Raw genomic sequence first — 24,708 nt, 5'->3', positions numbered from 1 at the left:
GTACCATGAATTATGCCACACATATACACAAATTAGTAGGGAACAAATTCCAATTCTAATCCATAACTCTAGAATTTTTCAATATGAAATTCTCTATCAAGCTTTTGGTTTCCAATCTCAGTCTCAGCCTCTACAAAGCAAGTTCCAGGACAGCCAGACCAGTTACACAGAGAAACACTATCTTGAAAAATAAAGCCAACCCCCCACCCCACAAAAAAAGGGAAACATTTCAAGAAATTTGCTGTAAAATACCTTATTATATTCTTATAAGGCTCTTCATTATGAAAAATCTGAAGGTGAAGCTCAGTATCAGAGCACTAGCATGTTCAAGGACCTAGGTTAATCTTCAGGACTCAAATTATTGCCAGGCAAGGTGGCCCACGCTTTTAATTCCAGTACTTTGGAGGCAGGTGCTGGCACACTTCAAGTTTCATGACAGTTAGGGCTACATAGAGAAACCTTGTCTTGAAAAAAAAAATTTTTTTCTTTATGTCTTGTTGCCCAAATATATTTTCTTTTTCTTTCTCTCTCTCTCTCTTTTTTTTTTAAAGTTTTATTTATTTATTATGTATACAGTGAGTGTTCAGCCTGCAGGCCAGAAGAGGACATCAGATCTCATTATAGATGGTTGTGAGCCACCATGTGGTTGCTGGGAATTGAACTCTAGACTTCTGGAAGAGCAGTCACTGCTTTTAAACTCTGAGCCATCTCTCCAGCCCCTAAATAAATTTTCATATGACTGAGTTTCAGAATATAAAACATGCTTTTACATACAGGTTAGCAATTCAATCAGCTAAAGAGCAAATGCTGTTTTTAAGTTACTGTGACTTGAATATGGTAACATATGCCTGAAATCCAGTACTAAAGCCAAGGTAAAGAAAGATGATGAGTTCAAGGCCAGCTTAAACTCCACAGCAAGACACTGTCTCAAAGAGCAAAAGAAATGTGACACTATTCTCAGGTTTTATACTTTGGACCACATTATAATCAGGGAATGTTAGTGGTTCTGTAATGGTTTCCAAAAAAGGTTTCCACAGTTATCATTTGGTTCTGTGTAACTTTAATATTTGTAGATAAGCAATTATACCAGAAAGTAAAAGTTACAGTTTTCTGCACATAATATCAATATATTTAGATAAGCAGTACCTTAGGGGAACTGAACTTTTATATTTTATAATCTTCAATGATGAATTTATATTTCTGCCATAATGAATTTGGAATATCTTTTTTTTGTTTGTTTTCTGAGACAAAATCTTACTATTGTAGCCAAGGATGACCCCTGAGTACTGAGATTATAAGCATGTGCCATTAAGACTGGCTAGAAAATGCCTTGTTTTTCTTAGGGACAGAGGCTGGAAGATGAGGGTGAGGAACTGGGGATAGAACTCAGAACCTTGACTCAGGGCTGAGGCTGTACCTCAGTTGAGGTGGAGTGCTTTGCCCCTATGCTAAAGCCTTGGGTTCCCTCCAAGCACCTCACAAGCCAGGCCTGTGATAGTCCTAGCCTGTCATCTCAGCTCTTGGGAGATGGAGGCAAGATCAGAAGTACAAAGTCCAGTCGGGCGTGTTAGCACACTTCTTTAATCCCAGAACTTGGGGCGGGACAGAGGCAAGTGGTTCTCTCTGAGTTCAAGGCCAGCCTGGTCTAGAGTGAGTTCTAGTAAAGCCAGGGCTACACAGGGAAACCCTATCTCTAAAACAAAACAAACAAACAAAGAAGTACAAAGTCATCTTAAGTCATCTCTGGCTACAATGCCTGGAATACAGGAGTCCCTATCTTAAAATTCCTGATAAGCAATCTCAGGACAGAAAAATAAACATGGTTCAAACAGTGGTTTTATGTCTTTGCTACGTTTATGCACAATAGAGGTGAAATTTACTAATGAACACGACATATAACACTAGTAGAACTTATATAGCAGGTCACTTTTGAAGAGCTGGAGCTCAGTGGTAGACTGCTTGCCTATGCACAAGAGACCCTGGGTCCATCAGGAGGGGAGGGAGAAATCATGAAAGGTGTTTTAAAGGTACAGTCAAGTGGTTGAGCAACAAGTTCCCAAGTGTATTAACAGCTTAGTCCCAGGTGCAGGCAGTCATTTCCCTGACGATGGCATGCTGGTACAGGCAGGAATGGTACTGGCTCATGTTGTCTTCTAGCTACCAATATACCCCTGGGTACCAGGATGGACCAAATGTAGGAAAAACAAACAAAACCCTACAACTGAACTTGCTCATTTTTATCACCTTCCTTAGACCTTGATCACCCCTCTAAGAGGTGGTGTTAGTCTGAGTCACAAAGGAACTACCCCACATGAAGTTCAGAGGCTCACTGATCTTATAGCTATGTCACAAAATGGCTTTTTTCTTTTCTTGATTTTAAGAAGATAAACTGAGAAAAGGAGACTCACCACTCAGTCTGGACTCCAGAAGTATTACAGTTCCTGATGGCAGCAAAAGCATCCTGGCTCATCTTATGAGCATCGTATCGAGTGAGGGCACAGCAGCGGCGCAGGCTGCTGAGACGTTTGTCTCCTTGTACACGAATACTGACAACCAACTGAGTGGCCACCCTGTCATTCTGTGGGTGGGAAAGGATTGAGACCAGAAACAGTTACCGAGAGCATCTGTAGGGTAACAGAAAGACTTGGAAATTCAATTTAAAAGTCAAGAATAGGGCTGAGCATGGTGGTGTACTCCTTTAATCCCAAAATTGGGGAGGCAGAGGCAAATGGATCTCTGTGAGTTCCAAGTCATCCTGGTCTACATAGCAAGTTCCAAGTAAGCTAATACTTACTGCATAGTAAGACCTTTTCTTAAAAAAAAAAAAAAAAAAAGAGGCTATTCTAGTACCTATTTATATAAAATATAAATGCATACCAAACACCTACTAAGCATATAGATCCAGTACTAGACTATTGTAACATTTCTGAATAAAAATCTGACTACAGGATTTCACAAAAAAATTCTGTGCTATTTTTAGACATAAGAAGCATATATGGGGGGCTGGAGAGATGGCTCAGTCGTTGAGAGCACTGGCTGCTCTTCTAGAGGACACGAGTTCAATTCCTAGCACCTATATGGCAGGCAGTTCATAATTGTGGGCTGCAGAAATATGAAGTCAGAATTCAGCTGACTATGACAAAGCTTTAGCTGGAAGAAGCCAAGGGCCTTCCAGAGGATAAAGCCAGGCTTAAGGAGTCTTGGTGATACTGGCTTTTGAATATTAGCCATTTCCAGCTATGAATTTCTCGTGTGCTATTGTAGCTTTTCCATTCCTAGAACAGTGTGTTTGATCATTCATTGGGCACAATTTCCCTTATACAATTAAAGTATTTGGATATACATCTCCCAACTGTGCTAAAAGCAGTCACACAGTCAGACCCCTAATTTCAGACCTTTCTGTAATTATTTGTCATTAGCAATGCCCGGCTAGGGCCATCTCTGGACAAAACCATTTTTATCTGAGATATTTCTCAATTTCAAGGACAGACTGCAGAGAGATAAACATTCCAGACCACCCAATAGTCTCCTGAAATAAGGCAATAATCCATATGCCAGGAGGATGTTAGGTACAAGGTTTTGTTTCTTGTGCAAATTAAGCTTAACCCTTTCTCTCATAGCCTTATTGGTATCTCCAGACTTCCGCCTTTAACAATTAACTCAGAACAAAAGGGCTTTCACATACCAGGTGCATCAAGCTATGATGCAAGCTTCCTAGCTACCCAGCAGACTTGCCCTGCCTGAGCACAAAGTGGGGGAGCCAGAGATTTGCAGTTTGTATGTGGATTTAAACTGGACTGGGGAGAGAGGAGGGAATGAAGACGGAAGGAACTTAGAAAAATGAGAGAACAGCAGAAGAAGGGACAGAGAGGAGCTAAGTATGAGAACAGAACTGAAGCTGTATAGAGAGAACTGACTCAGAAGAATAAAGTGAATGGACTAAAGAGTTCCGTGTATATAGATGTGTTCGAGAACCCCTCCAGGTAATTAATCACCACTGGTAGTGTCTCTTCTGGAACTCTGGGAGAATACTATAAAGGGGCTGAACCCCAATAGTCTTTGTTAATAACTAACTCCAGTTCCAGGGGATATGAAACCCTCACACCAATGTACATAAAAGAAATAAATGATAGAAAAGCATATAAGATCTTGGATTCAATCCCCAGCACTGAAAAAAAAGAACAGAATTTGGGTGATGAATTATTACAGAATATGAAAATACAGGATAGGGACTGGGGCTCTAGCTTAGTTTGTAGAGTTAGAAGGGATAAGCCAGGCATGGTGGTGCATGAGGGAAGAAGCTGAAGTTCAGTCTCCCGCTCTAGATAAGTGAGCTCAGGCTAGCGAAGACACACGCTTCCCTCCTGCCTGATGTTCTTAGACAGCAGGCTCGTCCTAGCGCTCCCTTCTCACGGCCACCTGTGGAACACAACGTGGAAAACCTCTAGAGACAGCAAGCACTGCCTCTTAGTCAAGTGTGAGCATCTGAAGGCTACAGTCAGCAACCAGAAACAAAGATCACTATGGAGAGTACGCAATGAAAAGTCTATGTAAGGCTCCTTTTCAAAGTTAAAAGATGCTAGTGAGAATCTCCAAAAACTCCATGAGTTAAGAGCACAATTTGGGAGGTGGTTTATAAAACACATTTATAGAAGTTTGCATCTTGAAAGAACATAAATTACAAAAGAATTTTGGTTGAGAAAAGTTCTGTAATTACAACTGGATGTAATATACATATACCTAGAGATACAAGAGAAAACTGAAGTTCAGAACCTCATGGTCTTTTTTTTAAAGGTGTGTGTGTGCGTGCCGTAGGAGTGTCTATGTACAGGCATGGACGCACGTGGCCACCAGAGGAGGACATCAAGCGTCTCCCCCCATGCTCTCAGCCTTACACTCTATGGCAGGGTCTCTCACTGAACTGCAGCTCACCATTTTTCTTTCTAACCTGGCAGCCTCCAAGCTTCAGTGATCTTTCTGTCTCCGCCACTCACAGTACTAGGGTTATAAGGGCAAAAACTAACATTTCTCTAAGGAAGATGTACAAATGGCCAATACACCACATGAAAATAGCTGGGCAGTGGTGGTGCATGCCTTTAGTCCCAGCACTCAGGAGGCGGAGGCAGACAGATCTCTCTGTCAGTTCAAGGACAGCCTAGTCTATGTAATGTTACATTCGGGCCAACCATGTATACACAGGGAGAACCTGTCTCAAAAAAATTTAAAAAATACATATATAAATAAAACTGATCAGGCTGGAGAGATGGCTCAGAGGTTAAGAGCACTGACTGCTCTTCCAGAGGTCCTGAGTTCAGTTCCCAGCAATGACATGGTGGCTCACAACCGTCTGTAATGAGATCTGGTGCCCTCTTCTGTATACATAATAAATAAATAAATTAAAAAAAAAAACTGATCACAGTTATACAACTCTGGAGGATGCTAAACCCACTGAACTGTACATTTAGATAGATGTACTTTATGTAGATAAAGTATACATAGTCGGGGCAGGGAGCAGACCACACCCACCCTAGCACTTGGGAGGTAGAGACAGAAGGATCACTCTGAGTTCCACCCAGTCAAGGCTACACAGTGAAACTCCGTCTCAAAACAAAACAAAGATACTTAGAGAAGAAATTGTCAGATGTCTAATGTTTGATTAATACCCTGTCTTTCTTGTCAGGGATGAGCTTAATCCCTGGTATTTGTGGGGTGCCCAGGGTCAAACTCAGAAATTTAAGCATGCTAAGCAAGCACTCTACCAACTAAGTTGCATCCTCAGCCCCAGGATGTTCTGTTTGATGGGCCTGTATTAAGAGAGGATAAAAAGAATTCCCAGCCAAGTTTGGGGACTCATGCCTGTATCCTGTGAGCTGGGAGCCTGGAGCCAGGCAGACTATAGGTTTAAGGCTGAGCCTATACTACTACCCCCCATCCCCCACAGGGTTTCTCTGTGCAGCCCTGCCTGTCCTGGAACTCACTCTGTAGACCAGGCTGGCCTCCAACTCACAGAGAACCGCCTGCCTCTGTTTCCCTACCTGGACTTTTTTTTTCTGGGAAATGGTCTCTCTATGTAGCTTTGGATTCCTGGAACTCATTTTGTACATCAGGCTGTCCTCCAACATAGAGATCCATCTGCCTCTGCCTCCCTAGTGCTGGGATTAAAAGCATGCACTACCATGTCTGGCCAAATAAACTTCCTTAAACTTCCCTAGGTTGATGCTATTTTCTCTGTGTTCCTTCTCCATAGGGTAGGAGCATGTGGCATTTAAACCCCAAAGACTAATATAAAAAAATCTTACATCATTTCGGTCTTTGGTCAGTCTCTCCTCAAGTTCCAGGGCTAACTGTAACAGCCACCATTGTACCTAAAAAACAAACAAACAAACAACAACAAAACCTCTGAAGTTCATCTTCCATTTAAGTAGACATATAGAACTAGAGAGCAGTTTGTCCACTGTTGGAGCTCTATAACTAGATCATGAAGATCTCAGAACTCTGTCTTCCTCTAGTTGTAGATTTTCAGTCAGGCACATCGTACTCCCAGACTTTAGAGGCTGAGGCAGAAGGATCATGAGTTCAAAGCTGGGCTGTATAGCAAAAACCCATCTAAACATCAAGAATAGAAATGTTCTTAAATTATTGGGAAAGGGAAATGATTAGGTAAGAGCACTTGCTATGCAAGAATAAGATAAAAATATGAATTCCCAGCACCCACAGTACAAAGTCGGGGATAGCTACATATGGACCTAATAACCCAGGTCTAGTGGGACAGAGACAAGAAGGTCACTAGGATTGGCTGGCTGCCAGCATAGTTTCAGGTTCAACAAGAGAATAAGGCAGGGTGATAGAGAGGGACATCTGATAGCTTCCTCTGGTGTCTACATATGCATGTAAAGGCACATACACCCACACACATGTGCAACACACAATTTGTTTAGTCGGGATAGATATTACAACCCAGGTTGGCCTCTAATCTCAGTGTAGCCGATTCAGCTTCCTGTGTGCTGGTATTACAGGTGTGCTCTACTAGGCTCAGGCTCCAAGCCTTTCACCTCACTTCTCCTGCCGGTGCCATGGGGTAAATTCTACCATGGTCCAATTCTAAGGAAGAACTCAAACTGAGTGAGGCACAATATTTTAGGTTTTTGAAGTTCCTACCTACAAAAAAGACAAACTCCATTGTCCATTTCAGCCAGTTCTATTTTATACCTTTTTAGATTTAAAGGGGTGGTGGTGGAAAATAAACGACAAACTGAACTAGTTATTTCAACATAAAAAGCAGTTCCTGTTCCTTTTGGTATCATAAAGTAAAGGCAGTCATCTAACCCAGTAGACTTCGCACAGCTATCAAGACCCACTGTCTCCTTTAAGGGAGGCATTGTTCTGTTGAGAAGGCCTGCTTACCTGCTCCCGAGTAGCCAGAGCTGTTTTCCCTGGGAAGTTCTTGCTACAGCCAATAGTTTTAGGTAACTGTCTGGGTTTAACTGGATCATGTTCAATCCCTCGGCACATGGCATATAGCCAAGATCTATAAAACCAGCAAAAGACACAAAGATGAAAGCATGGTTATTCTCCTTGTAGTTTTTGTGTGTTCCTAGAGATGATATCACTGTCTGGTCAACTGGCCTCGAACTGTGATCCTGCTGGGTTATAGGTCAGAGCCACCATGCCTGCTTTCTTTCCTATTTATAAACAGCATTTAACTATGCAACCCAGGCTGGCCTCCAGCTCATGAACCTCCTGCCCCGGCCCCCTTGTTAAATAAAATACCTACGTTAGCCTTTTATCCTCTTCATGGAAACGGCTGAGGTTGGGGCATATAGCTCAATGGTAGACCACATATCTAGCACGTACAAGGCCCTACGTTCAATCCCCAGCACTAGGAACAAAAAAAGAAAATGAATACCTAGGTGTGTCCCAGCACTTGTGAGGTGGAGGTAAAAGGATCAAGGAGTCCAAGGCCTGTACCACGTGAGACACTGGTAGAGGAGAACTAACCCTACCTTCTAGAGCCGAGTCACTGTATTTTTGCAAAGTACCAACAAGCAAGCCACCAATTCATCTTTTCGTGCTTACTAGGGCGGACACACAAGGATTTGCATGTGACACCAGCAAAAGAGCAAACATACATGATATAATAGGACTAGCCTGGTTGTGTAGATCTGGAATTCATGGGACTTGGGCATCTGAGGCAGAAGAATTACATGTTCAAAGCCTGCCTGGACAATTTAGTAAGACTTGAATAAAAAGTAAAGGAAAAAAGCTGGTAATCTATCTTTATAGTAGGGTGCTTGTCTAGCATGTGCAAGGCCTTGGGCTCAATTCCCAATACTGCAAAAATAAACATGGTAAGAGTACATATTCTAGGCGGGGGAGGGGGCGGGGAGAGGGAGGCCTGGAGAGATGGCTCAGAGGTTGAGCGCACTGGCTGAGAGCACTGGCTGCTCTTCCAGAGGTCCCAAATTCAGTTCCCAGCAACCAACCACATGGTGGCTCACAACCATCTAGAATGGGATCTGGTGCCCCCTTCTGGCCTGCAGGGATACATGCAGACAGAACACTACATGATAAATAAATCTTTGAAAAAAAAAGGGGGGGGGGAGTACATATTCAGGCTTCAAATGAACAATTCCTATCAACCACCCAGGTATAAGACAAAACTACTTTAGAGTAATAGGACATAGTGACCTAATTATTTAACTTTTAGAATTTTTTCAGTGCTGGCGATAGAGCCAAAAGCCTTGTAGCATGTTAGGAAAGTGTCCAACAATGAAGGATATCCTACCCAAGCCTTTCTTTCATTCTTTCTTTATTTTTCTTTCTTTCTTTTATTAAATCTCAAACTTGTGCTTCTGTCTTCCAAGTTCTAAGATTATAGCCTACTATGTCTGGCAGGAACTATTATTATTATTATTATTATTATTATTATTATTATTATTTATTATTATTTTCTCTGAGACAGGGTTTCTTTGTGTAACAGCCTTGGCTGTCCTAGAACTTGCTTTGTAGACCAGGCTGGCCTCGAACTCACAGAGATCCACCTGCCTCTGTCTCCCAAGTGCTGGGATTAAAGGCATGCGCCGCTGCCGCCGCCGCCACCGCTACCACCACCTGGCTGGGAACTAATATTTTAAAGGACCAACCCATGAAATGACCCCATGGGACACACATCATAGGCTGGGTATGCTGCTGCATGTCTGTTTTCTAATAATTTGGGAGGTAGAGAGTCAAGAGGATCAGCACTTCAAGGCTACCTTTGGTTACATACCAAGTTTGAATCTGGGCTATCAGACCCTGTCTACTAAAAGTTTTTATCTATATTGAACTTAACATCTCTATAAAGGTTATGTTTGAAAAATAATATAAATGGGCTGGAAAGATGGCTCAGTAGTTAAGAGTACTGGCTGGGGCTGGAGAGATGGCTCAGTGGTTAAGAGCACTGGCAGCTCTTCCAGAGGACCTGAGTTCAATTCCCAACACCCACATGGCAGCTCAAGACTTTCTGTAACTCCAGTTCCAGGGGTTCTGACACCCTTACACAGACATGCATGCAGCCAAGACACCAACACACATGAAAAAAAAAAAAATCAAAAAAAAGAAAAGAAAAATAATATAAACCTTTTTACAGCAAGCATGGTAGCACACGCCTTTAATCCCAGCACTCGGGAGGCAGAGCCAGGTGGATCTCTGTGAGTTTGAGGCCAGCCTGAAACCCTGTCTAGGAAAAAACCAAAAAAAAAAAAAAGAAAAGAAAGAAAGAAAGAAAGAAGGAAGGAAGGAAGGAAGGAAGGAAGGAAGGAAGGAAGGAAGGAAGGAAGGAAGGAAGAAGAAAGAAAGAAAGAAAGAAAGAAAGAAAGAAAGAAAGAAAGAAAGAAAGAAAGAAAGAAAGAAAGAAAGAAAGAAAGAAAGAAAGAAAGGAAAAAATATTATAAACCACTTACCCATTCTTCTCTCCAAAATGATTCTGTAGCTGGGATTCAGTGAACTGGGTCAGTTCTCCCATGTATTCTACCCCAAGGATTTCAATGACAGAAGCCCCAAGCTTTCCTCCAAGACTGCGGCTAAACAAAGGAGAGAAGGAATTTATAGGTCCCATTTAAATATACAGTTAACCAAAACAAAGACATTCTGCTGCTCCAAGTAGCTCTCCCAAAGATTCAGAGAAAAGCAGAGAACGTTCTAGTCCTGCAGACTCTGAACTGTCCAGCACAAAGCTGAGGGAGGACTTCAGAGCTCAGCAAGTGAAGGTGCTGGTGGTTAAAGTCTGACCCTGGAGCCCTCTGAAAGGGGCTCCCGAGTGCATTGCATTCTCATACACACACACACAGAGTCTGACCCTGGAGCCCTCTGAAAGGCGCTCCCGAGTGCACTGCATTCTCATACACACGCACACAGTAAAACAAACCAAGAAAACTAGATGAGATGACTCTTCAAGCAGGGAACTGAGAAGATTAACAGGAGCATAAATAAAATATTCATCATTGATTTGTTATCAAGTCAACTGTATGTAAAAACTTCATTTTTCATGTTCTTGTATATTAAATTTTCAGCATGTAAAACCTACTGTCCCATTTGCAGATTAAAATTTAAAACCCAGCCAGGTGTAGTGGCACACACCTTTAATCCCAGCACTTGGGAAGCAGAGACAGGTAGATCTCTGTGAGTTTTTGTGAGTTTGAGGTCAGCCAGAGCTAAAGAATGGGACCCTGTCTTGAACTCTCAAACCAAACAAACAAGCCAGGCAGAAGTGGCGCACGCCTTTAATCCCAGCATTGGGGATACAGAGGCAGGTGGATCTCTAAGTTCCAGGCCAGCCTGGTCTACAGAATGAGTTTCAGGACAGCCAGGGCAACACAGAGAAACCTTGTCTTGAAAAACAACAAAAACCAAACACTCCCCCCCAAACGTTCCAAACCCAAAACAAACCTTTTCCATGACCAATGTTCCTCAGCTAGCTTTGAAGTGACCTAAACATGTCCTTCCTCTACCCTCAGTGTTTCTGTTTCAGTGTCTCCCTCAACACAGACTATTTCACATCTCCCTAGGTTCTCTCCGAGTATCTTACACTTTCCCTCTTTCTGCTGAATGTCTCCATGATGCTTTGTCCTCGGCTGCCTCTCTACCACCTCCAGCCCATAAACCTTTCTCAGATCAGCTTTGTTTTCAGGCCTCAATGGAGAGCAGTTTAGCAGATCTGAAAACTTCTTGACTGAGCCAGGTATGGTGGCTCCCATCTGTAATCACAAGCATTCAGTGAGCTGAAACGGGATTAAGGAGCTTCAAGTGAGCCTGGGTGGCACAGTGAATTCCAGGCTCACTTGGACTACAGAGACCCTGTCTCAACAGCAAACAAACAAAACCCCTTGATTTAATAGTAAAGAAAAGTCAAATTCCAGATGTAGTTGCTTGTACCCATAATCCTAGCATTTAGGAGGCTGAGGCATAAGGAACACCCACAGTATGAGGCCAGCCTAGACTGTTTAGTGAGACCTTGTCTCAATACCCTCCCAAGAGAAGTACAATTTTATTTGTACATATTTGATAGACTTGAGTAAAAAGCCAGAAGGAAGTTAGGTACAGAGCTAAAACTCAGGTGTATGTTTGGTGTGTGTGGAATATGTGCATATGTGTAGGCTTCAGGATGTTAAGTGTTCTAGCATTCTCAGAATTATTTCCTTGAGACAGGGTCTTTTACTGTACTTGGAGCTGGGTGGCAGCCATCGAAGTCCTGGGAATCCCCATCTCCATCCCCCACAGTTCAGGGGCTGTAGGGCACTCTCCCTGCTCGCTCCACAGCACTGAGGTACAGGGGAGCACACAAGCAACCACATCTGGCTTTTTAGGAGGGTCCTAGGGATTTGACCTCTGGCCCTCATACTTGGGCGACAAGTGCTCTTACCCAGTAGCTATCTTCCCAGCCCCGCAGCCCTGGGTGACCAGGTGTTCATTACGTAGGCCTTAAATTCATGAGTGATGCTCCTGCCCCTTTCTCTGCCTCTCTAGTGCTGGGATCGCAGGCACCTATCACCAGGCCACCTTCAGTTCTTCTGTGGTTTTGAGACAGGGTCTGTCTACACTGCCCTGGCTGTTCTGGAACTTGATATGTAAACCAGGCTGACCTCAAACTCAGAGATGCTCCTGCGTCTGCCTCTTAAGTGCTAGGATTAAAGGTATGCGCCACTACACCTGGCAGTTTTGTTTTTTAATTAAGGATTAGGTATATACCACAGATTACCCTGAATTGAAAATTCATTTAGAAAAAAAGCCTAAATGTAGTTCATAAGTTTTCCAGTGTTGCCTCTCTGACTGGTACCTATTTTCTCTGAGCCTAAACCTTTAGGAGGCACAAAAGACACGAGAAGCAGAGATCATTCACATGGACATGATGAAACTGCAGGTCCTCCCTGAATACTTACATTTTACGAATTGGCATCTGGCTGAAGAGCTGTGGGACTGACCCATGTGAGACCAGAGTTTGGCGGTTGGGCTTGTTTAGTCCACAGGCGAGTTTTGCCAGGACCTGGAAGCACAGAGAACAATAAAATCATTAATATTAGTAAGGTAACTATGTACAGTTGGTAAATACTAAAGCATGCATACACATACACAGAGGCACAGCTTATGGCTAGCCTAATAACTTCCACATGAAAATCAAAATATAACCAGAAACTCAAAACCTCTATGTTCCACAGAATCCTCTGGGAAAAACATTTTCCTCACTGTTCTCCCTACACTCTTCTCTTCTGTTATCCTAAAGTCATTCTTTCCTTTATCATCTATTTGAGATTTTTCTCACAATAGGTTTAAAAAACAGAGAAGAAACTCAATTAAGATTCACTTCTTATTCACGTAAATGTGAAAATGTTAAAATAGGCCAAGAATGGTGGTGCAATCCTGTAATGCCAACATTTGGAAGTGAATGTGGGAAGACCAGGGAAGACTACCCACACAGAGACACATACATATACCTATAATTGAAAACTAAAAAAAAAAAAAAAAAATGGTTATCTCCCTCCACATCAATACATAAACATACATTTATAGATAATCATTCCTTCATTTCACTAGTAAGATTCTTTTTTCCTTTGAGACATGGTCTGTGATGGCTGTTCTTGGTTGTCAACTTGACTATATCTGGATTAACTAAAACCTGAGTGGCTGGATATACCTGGGAGGGATTTTTTCTTTTTTTTTTTACTTAATTAAATCATTTGAAGTGGGAAGAATCCCCCTGCCTCCCCTTTTTTCTTTCTTTTTTCTTGTTTTACATAATAAGTCTTTATTTGCAGGGCAGCAGGAATGTAATCAAAGAAGCCACATCCCATGTCATCATCGGACTCCTCGGACTCCTCCTTCTCGTCTTTCTTCTCCTCTGCTGCAGCAGGGGCAGAACCAGCAGCAGGAGCTGCAGAGCCAGGGGCAGCAGAAACAGCCACAGCCCCACCAGCAGGCACACTGGCAAGTTTGCCAACACCCTGGGCGATGACATCCTCCATGTGTTTTCCATCCAGCTCACTGATGACCTTGTTGAGCCGGTCATCACCGACCCGATGCCCACGCTGTCTGTCTGGTATCTTCTTAATGTCTTTGGCGCTGGAAGAGGAGCTGCCCCAAGGGCGGCAAGCAAATAAGAGGCGACGTAGCGCATGTCGGCTGCTGTGGACAGGCCTCACACGTGCGACCTCAGCAGTGTCAGGCTGTGTAGTCCTGGCAGCCCTGGAACTAATTCTATAGACCAGGCTAGCCTCGAACTCACAGAGATCCACCTGCCTCTGCCTCTCGAGTGCTGGGATTAAAGGCATGCGACACTACCACCTGGCGAGACCAACTTGTAATCAGTTGAGGAAGATCCAGGCTTCAGCTTTCCTATACAGACAGTTCATTCATTAAAAAAATATAATTTGTGTCAGCTTTCAGGCTGCTCCTTAGGAAAGTTATTTGTGCATGTCAAATAATGTTATTACTTAAGCTTTTATTTGAGTCTCAATATGAATTTTATTTTAGCTAAGTTTTTTTTTTGTTTTGTTTTGGTTTTTTGAGACAGGGATTCTCTGTGTAGCTTTGATGCCTGTCGTGGATCTCGCTAGCTCTGTAGACCAGGCTGGCCTCGAACTCACAGAGATCCACCTGCCTCTGCCTCCCGAGTGCTGGGATTAAAGGTGTGCGCCCCCATTGCCCAGCTAGCTAAGATTTTAAAAAGTGACATTTATGGGGGGCATGGTACATACGGAGGTCAAAGGACAATTTGGTTCTCTTCTTCCATCATGTGGGTTCTAGGTGGAACTCAGGTCATTAAGCTTGGTGGCAAGTGCCTTTACCCACTGAATCATCTCACCAGTCCCAAAATGTTAAACAATTAAAAAACATTATTTTATGTGTATGGGTGTTTTGCCTGCCTTTATGTCTGTACAGCATGTGCATGCAATGCCCTCAGAGGCCAGAAGTGTTGGGTCCCCTGGAACCTGTATTTACAGACGGTTGAGGGCTACCATGTGGGTGGTGGGAATTGAGCCCAGGTCTTCTGGAAGAATAGCCAGTGCTCTTAACTGATGAGTCCCCTCTCCAGTACCCCCACCCCACTCCACCCCCTTTTTTTTTTAAAGTTTTTTGAGACAAGGTTTCCTATAGAGTAGACTGGCCTGGAACTCTAGAACTCTTGATTTTCCTGCTTCCACCTCCCAAGTGGTGGAAGTACAGACATGCACTACCACACCAGGCTCTCAACATGAATTTTAAATATCCACCAATACCCATCCATCCTTGCTGTACTTGACTAAAAGTATCAATGCTTCTCTGTGAAGTCTACAGTAAGCCTTCACCTTATTGTGTGAGATTCCAGCTGAACACTGAAAACCAGTCTTCCTCTCTATGGCTGCTCTCATTTCTTCCACAATCACTGCTCCCACAGTCAACCGTAGGTCTGGAGAGGTGGGCTCGTCAATCTGAAGAGAACCAAGCCACTGAAGCAAGCCTTGTTTTCGAATTTCCTCTGAAAAAAGTTGAGAAGACATTTTTTAAATTAGTTATTTTCAGTCATGAATCACATAACATTTGCTCAAGGGCAGACTATATACATGATGGTATATGGCATTAGAACTTAATGTATAGTAGGCTATATGATCTAGCTTTCTCTAAATCCATGATATTTGCACAGTGATGAAATCACCCAGGGACATATTTCCCAGGGCATATGCCTGACATTAAGCAGCACAGGACTATATTTGCCATTCAATGCAGAAACGGTTTGATTTCAGGTACTTTAGACACATAGGTTTACTTTAAACTTTATTTTTGTTTATGTGTGTGTGTCTGTGTATGGCATGTGTGTAGGTACCCCTGGGGGCCAGAGAGGGTTTTGGATCCTTTGGAGCTGGAGTTGAAGGTGGTCTCACAATGTCAATGCTGGGAACCAAATTTGGGTCCTCTTGAGGAACACCAAGTGCTTTTAACCACTAAGCCATCTCTCCAGCCCCATTTTATTTTCAATTACATTTTACTTGTTTTGTCTGTGTGGGCATACGCACATGTAGGTCAAAGGGATCGAACCCGAGTTGTTAGGTTTGGGGGCAGGCCCTCTTACCTGCTGAGACATCTCACCAGCCCCAGATACACAGGTTTAGAAAACCAATCACATTCGAACATACCAATTCCAGAAGGCTTAGTTTCAGCTTAGGTTAAAATTTATAGTGATAATGTGTAAATAATTTTTATGTTAACAATCATTCATGAATAATGATTTATTGATTTTTTTCAGTGCTGAACCCATGGTTCAAACATACTATTATTGATCTCTATTCCCAGCCCAGGAGCAATGGTTTAAAAATGTGTTCCCTCAAATTTTCTTCTTTACATTTCTTCAGTGTTTAGAGACAGGGTTTCTCTGTGTATCCCTGGCAGTCCCAGAACTCTCTGTAGAAGAGGCTGACTTTGAACTCAGAGGTCCACATACCTGGATTAAAGGCATGCTGGGCTACCCTCTGTTCTCAAAAAAAGCTCAGAATTCAAATAACATTAGCTACCCTACCCCGTTTCCCACTGTGTAGCCAGTCAACAGAGCCCACTTCAAAATCATTTCCCCTATCACTACAACTCATCCTGCTTCACTCACCTTCTATTTCTTACTTATAATACCTTAACTTTTTAAAAAGTGTTTGTTTTTAATTATGTGCATACTTGTGTGTCTGTGCACAAGACTGTGCATGTGAGTGCAGGTGTTCAAGAGGCCAGAAGAGAGTGTCAACTTCCTTGGAGCTATTGTTGCAGGCGGTAGTAAGCTGCCTGATGTGGGTGTTGGGAGCCTTTTGCAAGAGCGGTGTGTGCTCCTGACTACGCAGCCATCTCTCTAGTACCCTTTCGATTTAGAAACAAATGAGATGTGTTTATTTTATAGGTTGAGGAAAGGAGTATGCACAAAACCAAGTATGTGGAGATCCAAGAACAAGGTGCAGGAGTCAGTTCTTCCCTTTCACAATGCAGGTCCTGGGACTGAACTCAGTCATCAGCCAGTAAATGCCTTCACTAGCTGCGGTGGTTTGAATGAGAATGCCCCTCGGAAGCTCATATATTCGAATACTTGGTCCCCAGTGGGTACAACTCTTTGGGACGATTAGGGGGTATAGCCTTGTTGGAAGAGGTATGTCCCCTGGGGTAGGCTTTGAGTTTTAAAGCCCACGACACTCCCCGTGACAGTCAAGGACTCCACCACTGAAACTCTAAGCCCAGTAAACTCTTCTATAAGCTGCCTTGATCATATATCTGCACAGCAATAGAAAAGTAAGACACCTGCAGAACAAGAACAATATCACAGGCCCAACCACCTCGACTCTTCCCACTTGGCTGAGGGGCCACTCAGAGGACAAGCACTTGCCAGTACAATGGAGGCCCTGGGTTTGTCTCCAGTGCAAACCAAAAGGCTCAAACCCAAAACTCACCATATAATGCCCACAATTCAAATACTCTTAACTACTACTGTTACCAATCTATCAACCTTATCTTCCTGTTCAAAACTGCTGTTGCTGCTCACAAAACTTGCAACTTACAGGGCATTTGTGAGAACTAAAATACATAAATATATATCTATGACTGCTTGTGGTAGCACATGCCTGTAATCCTAGTAACTCCAACAGCTGGGGTGGGGGAAGGGTAGAGAACTTGAGGCCAGCCTGGGCTACACAGAAAGACCCTTTCTCTTGAGGAAAAAATTTAAATTAGTTAACCCCTACACCTTGGGTCTCCATTTAAAAAACTCATTCTGGTGCTGGAGAGATGGCTCAGCAGTTAAGAGCACTGACTACTCTTCAGAGGACCTGGGTTCAATTCCCAGCACCCTCACAGCAGCTCACAATTATCTGTAACTCCAGCCCTAGGAGATCTAATATCCTCTTCTGGCCTCCTCAGGCATTGCACACATGTGGCATGAAGACATACACGCAGGCAAAACACACACACACACACACACACACACACACACACACACACACACACAAAATAAGTAAAAAGCAAAAAGCTCATTCTGCTTGCTGTTGAATAAATCAAGAAACTAAATGACAATAATCTGAATGAATGTACAGATGAAGGAAGCAGTCATAATACTAAGCTGAAATGGTTACATATCTAAAGAGATATTTACTTTTATACAAATTTCACAGCTTCTCATCATGGATATACCCAGAAAGATAACGAGAATTTGTATATTCTTTCATGTGAGTGTCTATGATTCATACAGGCCATAATTTAAGTATCATTCTAAAAAGAAGCAGCATAACCAAGCAAAGCAGGTTCCAAAAGCAGGAAGCAGAAGTAATGTTATGCTATACAAGTACCTTTCTGAATAGTCTCTTCTGTTGGAGGGCCTCGGGGCAACCCTTCAATGTAAGTGCTTGGTAACAAGTCTGCTGAGAGAGGCTGACCTTCTAACTTTTGAAGTCTGTCTTGCACAGCACTGGTCAGATCTATATAAGCCTCATCGATGCTGGCACGTTCAATCACAGCAAACTGAGACATTATCTCCATGACTTCAACACTAGCTTCCCGGTACCTGAGTATAAGGATCATACAAGTAGGCCATAAATGGACACAACCTTGAGACTGTCAGCCCCATGTTGTTCTTCCTATAATGAACAAGAATATCCATAAGTGTCGGGCCATGGTGGCACACGCCTTTAATCGCAGCACTGGGGAGGCCGAGGCAGGCATAAGATCTCTGTGAGTTCAAGGCCAGCCTGGTCTACAGAGCTAGTTTCAGGACAGCCAGGCTACACAGAAAAATCCTGTCTCAAAAAAATAAAATAAAATAAAATAAATCAATAAGCAAGTGACAAGTGGCTTAATAAAGATGTAATAATTACCCAACTGAAGGGAACAATGGATAGGTAGATAATAGAAAAAGGAGAAGAATCCTAGGGAAGCCTTTTCATGCAGTGCTAGCGTTATACCAAGTTAAAAGGCATGCAGACCCTGAGGATACCTATGTGACAAGGAACTCTCTAAGAAGAGAAGAAAGCCTAGCACAATGAAACATTCCACTATGTTCACTTATCCCTTTGCTATTTACATACAACTAAAAAATCTTTTGCTTCAGAGTCTATCTTCAAACAAGACACAACTTAGGGAGAACATGACACTCAGCAGAACATATTTTTCTTATGAGAGCAACTCTTACTACATACAAATCAATAAACTGACTATAGACTTCAATTTCAGTCAATAGTGTTTGGCTAGTGCAAACCAATTGCTCTGGACATACTATCATTCAAATTATGAAGACAAGTGCCTAGGATTGAGGGATACATTTGGGCATCATAGATCTATTTAAGACTTGGGATAGTCTTTTGTCAACTTGACACAAGCTAGGGTCATCTGGGAAAAGAAACCTCAATTGAGAAAATGCCCCATCAAACAGGCTTGTAGGCAAGTCTGGGAGGCATTTTCTTGATTAATGATTGCTGTGGAAAGGCCCAGTTCACTGAGGGCAGTGCTACTCCTGGACAGGTATCTTAGGCTGTATACAAGCTGCATACAGACTGAATATATCCATACATATATGGATACATGAATGTGTGTGTGTGTGTGTGTGTGTGTGTGTGTGTGTGTGTGTGTATGTATGTATGTAACAACAATTAAAGAAAAAGAGGTCATGAATTTGAAAGGGAGTGTGTATGTACAAGGGAGATTTGGAGGGAGAAAAAGAAGGGGAAATGATGGAATTATAATCTCAAAAACTTACTTAAAAAAAAGCAAATTGACAAGCCATGGGGAGCAAGTCATGGTTTTGCATTCTTCCATGGTCTCTACTTCAGTTCCTGCCTTCAGGTTCCTGCTCTGACTTTCATCTCTGTGATGGCCTGTGACCTGAGATATAAGTTAAACAAAGCCTTTCCTTCCCAAGTTCCTTTTGGTCAGTGCTTTATCACAGTAATAGAAAGCAAACTAAGATAAACCATTAAATGGTTCTCCTAGCCAAATAGCTAGTTTTCTACAACAATCTGGATGTTTTCTTTACTTTGGTTTGGATTTGCTATATAATTTAAAGTTCTTTGATCTTGTTATATTTTCCATAAAATGGAAATATTTGCATGTCTTCACTAAGATGCCCCCCAAAACATTATGATTACCATTCCAAAATGTCATTAAATTAGAATTATAGATTATTTGACTTTTCTCTTACAACCTTTATTTGCATTAGGAAAATGCCTCAAAGGACAAAAAGCAAACTAATGTGCAACACACTCACACACAAAGCTGGAAGAGTGCATCCTACTATACTAGTTGGTATGTATGGTCTCTTAAGCAAATTACTCTATTTTGAAGGATATTTGAAAAACTACACAAACTATTAGTGCACATGTTTTTGCAAAGAGCATTTTCATAACCTTGTATTTTAACTATTAAAATGATTTTAAACTGTGGGTCTTTTAAACTCTCTGACCTATATACTCACTCCTAAATATCCGAAATCCATAACTGTTCATGATTTACTATAGCTTTGCTTTGTGCTTTGTTTAGTTTTCTGAGGCAGTCTCTCATATAGAACAAGCTGGCCTGAAACTCATTCACTAAATATCTGGAGATGACCTTCAACCCCAGATGCTCCTGTCTCCACATCCTAAGTGCTGGAATTACAGGGTATGCTACACCCAACTTTCAGGTTTTAAAAATAAATGGTTCAGTTTAAGTTAATGAAGTATTCCTTTTCCAAATCAAATTTTAAAGTCAACAGCATATATTTCATAGACTCTATACTGCTAACATAGCATGCAATATTGTATTTCCATTAACTGAATTAATTCTGCTTTATGATTAAGCTACTAATTTTTTTTTTTTTTTTTGAGATGGGGTTTCTTTGTGTAGCCCTGGCTGTTCTGAAACTCACTCTGTAGACCAGGATGACAGGATGGTCTCGAACTCACAGAGATCCACCCGTCTCTGATTCCTGAGTGCTGGGATTAAAGGCATGTACCACGACCTCCTGGAAAGCTACTAATCTTTTGTCAATTTTATCTTTAGATATCCAATTCACAGGTCAGTTCCGAAATATTTCAAGTCCCAAGTCAAAGCCTGATGCCTACAGCATATTGTACTCATAGTGTACTGTGAGAATGTAGATACTAGACTCTGAAAAGAATACACATGCTGATATTTTGTTGGTGCTCTAACAAATAAAGCTAGCCTGGAGATCAGAGTACAGCGCTAGTCACTAGTTAACCATAGAGGCCAGGCAGTGGTAGCATACATTTTTAATTCTAGCACTTGGGAGGAAGCAGGAAGGTCCACCCTAAGCTACACGAGAATGACCCAGTTTAAAAGAGAAAGGCAGTAGAGGCACACACTTTTAATCCCAGCACTTGGGATATCATGCCTTTGATCCTAGTACCTGGGAGGCACACACCTTTAATCCCAGCACTAGGGAAGTGGAGACAGGAAATGATATGGCTGGGTGGAGAGAGGAATATAAGGTGGGAAGAGACAGGAGCTCACTCTTTTTTCAGGCTGAGGAGTTGACAAGGTAAGACTTGGCTGTGGCTGGCTCCTTTGTCTCTCTGATCTTTCAGCATTTACTCTGATACCTGGCTCCAGGTTTTTATTAAGACCAATTAAGATTTGAGCTACACATGCATGTGAATCTCCAGTCTTCCACTCAGCTGTTGAATTTAAACTATTTAACCTCTTGTGAGCTGGGAATGTAGCTTGGTCTGTCGAGTATTTGCTTACCAGAACATGAAACCCTGGATTCACATTGCAGAAACTATATGGTAGAGCAGGCCTGTAATCCCAGCACTTAGGAGGTGGAGAAAAGAGGACCAGGAATTGAAAGTCATCCTCTCTGTTACAGAGTGATTTCAAGACTTGCCCTAGGATATATGACACCTTGTCTCTCAAAAACAAAAACAAAATTCAAAAAACCAAAACCACTATAAAGATAGGATTACAAACTTTACCTGTACCTACCTAGAAATAATGTGAGAGTGAACAGAGCTATTCCCTATAAAGAATACTGCCTTTAATTCAGTGTGTATTAACTATTAGGACTTGTGGTTTGAAAAAGAATGCCCCCCATAGGTTCATATATTTGAATGCTTGGTTATTAGGGAATGGCACTACGTGACAGGGATTAGGAGGTGTGGCATTGTTGGAGTAGGTGTAGCTTGGTTGTGTCTGGAGGTGGGCTTTGGGGTTTCAAATGCTTAGCCAGATCTAGTATCTCTGCCTCTTCCGCCTGCTTTTGGATCTGGATGTAGAACTCTGAGCTATCATGTCTGCCTACGTACCTCCATACTCTCTGCCATGAGGATAATGGACTAATAAACCTCTGAAAGTCTAAGCAAGCCACAATTAAGTGCTTTCTTTTTATAAGAGTTGCCATGGTCATGGTGTCCCCTCACAGCAATAGAACACTGACTAAGACAGGACTATTATAATGACTGAGGCTTGTGCCTACCTCTACACACATCTTTCACTTCAGGACTGGCCTTCAAGTTTGCAGAGAGACAGGCTCAACCGAAAAGAAAAAAGAAAGCAAGGGAGGGAGGGAGGAAGGGAGGGAGGGAGGGAGGGAGGGAGGGAGGGAGGGAGGGAGGGAGGAAGGAAGGAAGGAAGGAAGGAAGGAAGGAAGGAAGGAAGGAAGGAAGGAAGGAAGGAAGGAAGGAGGTGCTGGAGAAGTGGCACAGCAGTTAAGAGTACAGGCTGCTATCCAGAAGACCAGGGTTCAATTCCCAGCACCCACATGGCAGCTCACAGCTGTCTATAACTCCAGTTCCAGGGGATCTGACACCATCACACAGACATGCATGCAGACTAAACACCAATGCACATGAAATAAAAATAAATTTAAAAAATATCAGGAAAATAAAGTGGCCCCTGTCCTTTCCAACTTGGGCTCAGCCAAACGGCTCCCACAAAGAAGGGTGGCAGCAAGAAGGGCCATTCTGCCATCCCCGAGGATGTGACCCAAGAATAACACCATCAACAAGCGCATTCATGGAGTGGGCTTCAAGAAGCATGCCCCTCAGGCACTTAAGAAATTCAGAAATTTGCCATGAAGGGGAAGGGGACTCCAGATGTACACACTGATACCAGGCTCAATAAATAAAGCTGTCTGGGCCAAGGGAATGCTCCATATCATATTCGTGTACGTTTGTCCAAAAAAATGTAATGAGGGTGATTAACTCACCAAATAAGCTCTACACATTAGTGACTTTTGTGCCTGTTACCACATTCAAAAATCTACAGTCAATGTGGATGAGAACGAACCCACTGAATGTCAAATAAAGTTGCAGAAATGCAAAAAAAACTCAGATCTCTCCAAGAGCAGAACCTCCTCTTAACTATTGAGCTAGCTTTCATTTCCCCATAACAACTGATTTTTAAACAAGGAAGATAATAAGTGGTTCCTTAAAGGCAAGAACTTAAAAGCAATAATAAAACTGTTACTGAAGCACACATAAAATATTTAACTCATAGACACAGGATGCTGACAGAAAAACATTTTGGCCAGGAGGCAGTGGCGCACGCCTTTAATTCTACCATTTGGGAGGCAGAGCCAGGCGGATCTCTGTGAGTTTGAGGCCAGACTGGGCTACAGAGTGAGATCCAGGACAGGCACCAAAACTACACAGAGAAACCCTATCTCGAAAAACCAAAAACATTTTCATATTTGTTTCAACAAGTTTATTGAGTATACTGCAAGGAGCAACAAGCTACAGTAACTTCTCACCTGTAGCTTTTTTTTTTTTTTTTAAAGTGGCCCTTGATATTAAACCTAGGATCTAATGAGTGCTAGGTAACCACTCTACCACTGGCCACACCTCCATCCCACAAAAAACTTCCTAAGTGTCCTCTATGTTCCTTCACATATGTTCTTTTTTGCTTACTTGGTGAGGTTGGCTTTCCCACGGGCCTCACGAACTTGTACCAGTAGAAGATCTGGACATAACTTCTTAGCATCATCTGCCCACATGTTTCTAGTAACCCCAAATGCACGAGCTTCATAACTCACTGCAATAATTCTAAAGTTGGGGGAGAAAAGGAAACAAAATCAAAAATATTACAAGATCTCAAACAATAACAAACTTTTAACAGAAGTAGGCTATAAACACATAAAATTAGAAATCTGTGATGACAAATGCTATTATTCAATCACAGACACAGCAGTTCAGAAATTTCAAAAAAGACCTAGAACAGAACCGTTGAGTTTCCACAGACTGAAGTCTCAGTGGGGTCTGGGGTGATGGTTAAGGGTTAAGAGCACTAGCTGCTCTTTTCACCTGGGGTTCATTGCCGCACCCACATGGTAGCTTACAACCACCAGTCAGTAACTCCAGTTCTAGGGGATCTGACACCTTATTTTGGCCTCTGTGGGTATTGTATGCAGGTGGCACACAGACATATATAAGGACAAAACTCTCAAACACAAAAAAAATTTGTTAAAGACTCGGAGGGGTTGGGGATATGGCTGCTCAGTCAGTGAAGTGCCTGTCATGCAAGCAAGCAGGGCTGAGCTGGGGATCGCCAGGACCCACAGAAACAGCTGGGTGCAGCAGTACATGCCCTTTAGCCCTAGGTCTTTGGGGGCAGAAACAGGAAGATCCGGGGAGCTTGCTGGCCAGCTGGCCTAAGCTGAATCAGTGAGCTTGGGGTTTAGTAAGAGGCTCTCAAAACAGAGAGAGCAATTGAGGAAGACCCTCAATATCCGCCCCCCATGAGACAGACAGACAGACAGAAAAACAAATACACACAGACAGACACACACACACACACACCACTCTCAACAATACATACCCACCACCTTTCCATGTTTTGTACTGTACAACTGCACAAGGCTTATTCCTCAAATGAGGGTTTTGCCGTTGTTCCACTTGGACAAAGAAACAATCCATATCTACAAGAGCAACCACTCGATCTTGTCCAGTAGCCATTTATTCCTGGAAGACATTTTATAAACAGAAAAATACTTAATCTAAAACACAAAACCAAAAGACCCCCATTGTATTTCTACCATGTGTGGTGGGTACATATCTTTGACCTCAGCACTCTGGAGGCAGAGGCAGGCAGATATTTCAGGTCTACACAGTGAGACCCTGTCTCAAATCAACAATAACAACTATATTTCTACATCTAATTGATGAGCCACAACAAGAATAGGAGCATGGAAACTAAGAACAAAAGTCATTTTCATTTACTGTGGACACGAGAATAAACTAGTACAATTTT

At 42.4% G+C, this 24,708-nt stretch overlaps 1 protein-coding gene and 2 pseudogenes across 5 annotated transcripts in view; 1 reads left to right on the top strand and 2 right to left on the bottom strand.

The window, feature by feature from the left end:
- Polh (DNA polymerase eta) overlaps positions 1 to 24,708 on the bottom strand; it is a 41,266-nt gene that overhangs the window by 2,208 nt on the left and 14,350 nt on the right. For 4 of the 5 annotated variants that reach the window (XM_042266090.2, XM_042266089.2, XM_042266088.2 and 1 more), the window contains 9 exons: positions 24,277 to 24,419; positions 23,370 to 23,504; positions 17,823 to 18,037; positions 14,820 to 14,989; positions 12,417 to 12,520; positions 9,942 to 10,061; positions 7,405 to 7,528; positions 6,300 to 6,365; positions 2,409 to 2,578 (listed from right to left, as the gene is read on the bottom strand). In XM_042266090.2, coding sequence (XP_042122024.2) covers positions 2,409 to 2,578; positions 6,300 to 6,365; positions 7,405 to 7,528; positions 9,942 to 10,061; positions 12,417 to 12,520; positions 14,820 to 14,989; positions 17,823 to 18,037; positions 23,370 to 23,504; positions 24,277 to 24,413 — 1,241 coding nt within the window. In that variant the 5' untranslated portion in view covers positions 24,414 to 24,419. The remainder of the gene's footprint in view (positions 1 to 2,408; positions 2,579 to 6,299; positions 6,366 to 7,404; positions 7,529 to 9,941; positions 10,062 to 12,416; positions 12,521 to 14,819; positions 14,990 to 17,822; positions 18,038 to 23,369; positions 23,505 to 24,276; positions 24,420 to 24,708) is intronic. The other variant, XM_076557746.1, reaches the window with a different exon arrangement.
- LOC102911418 (large ribosomal subunit protein P2 pseudogene) lies at positions 13,188 to 13,663 on the bottom strand (annotated as a pseudogene).
- LOC121824845 (large ribosomal subunit protein eL31 pseudogene) lies at positions 21,217 to 22,842 on the top strand (annotated as a pseudogene).

This window comes from Peromyscus maniculatus, chromosome 21, assembly GCF_049852395.1.
Source record: "Peromyscus maniculatus bairdii isolate BWxNUB_F1_BW_parent chromosome 21, HU_Pman_BW_mat_3.1, whole genome shotgun sequence".
Classification (NCBI taxonomy): Eukaryota; Metazoa; Chordata; class Mammalia; order Rodentia; family Cricetidae; genus Peromyscus; species Peromyscus maniculatus.
The sequence above is the reverse complement of the archived record's forward strand: the minus strand, read 5'-3'. Positions and strand labels throughout refer to the sequence as shown.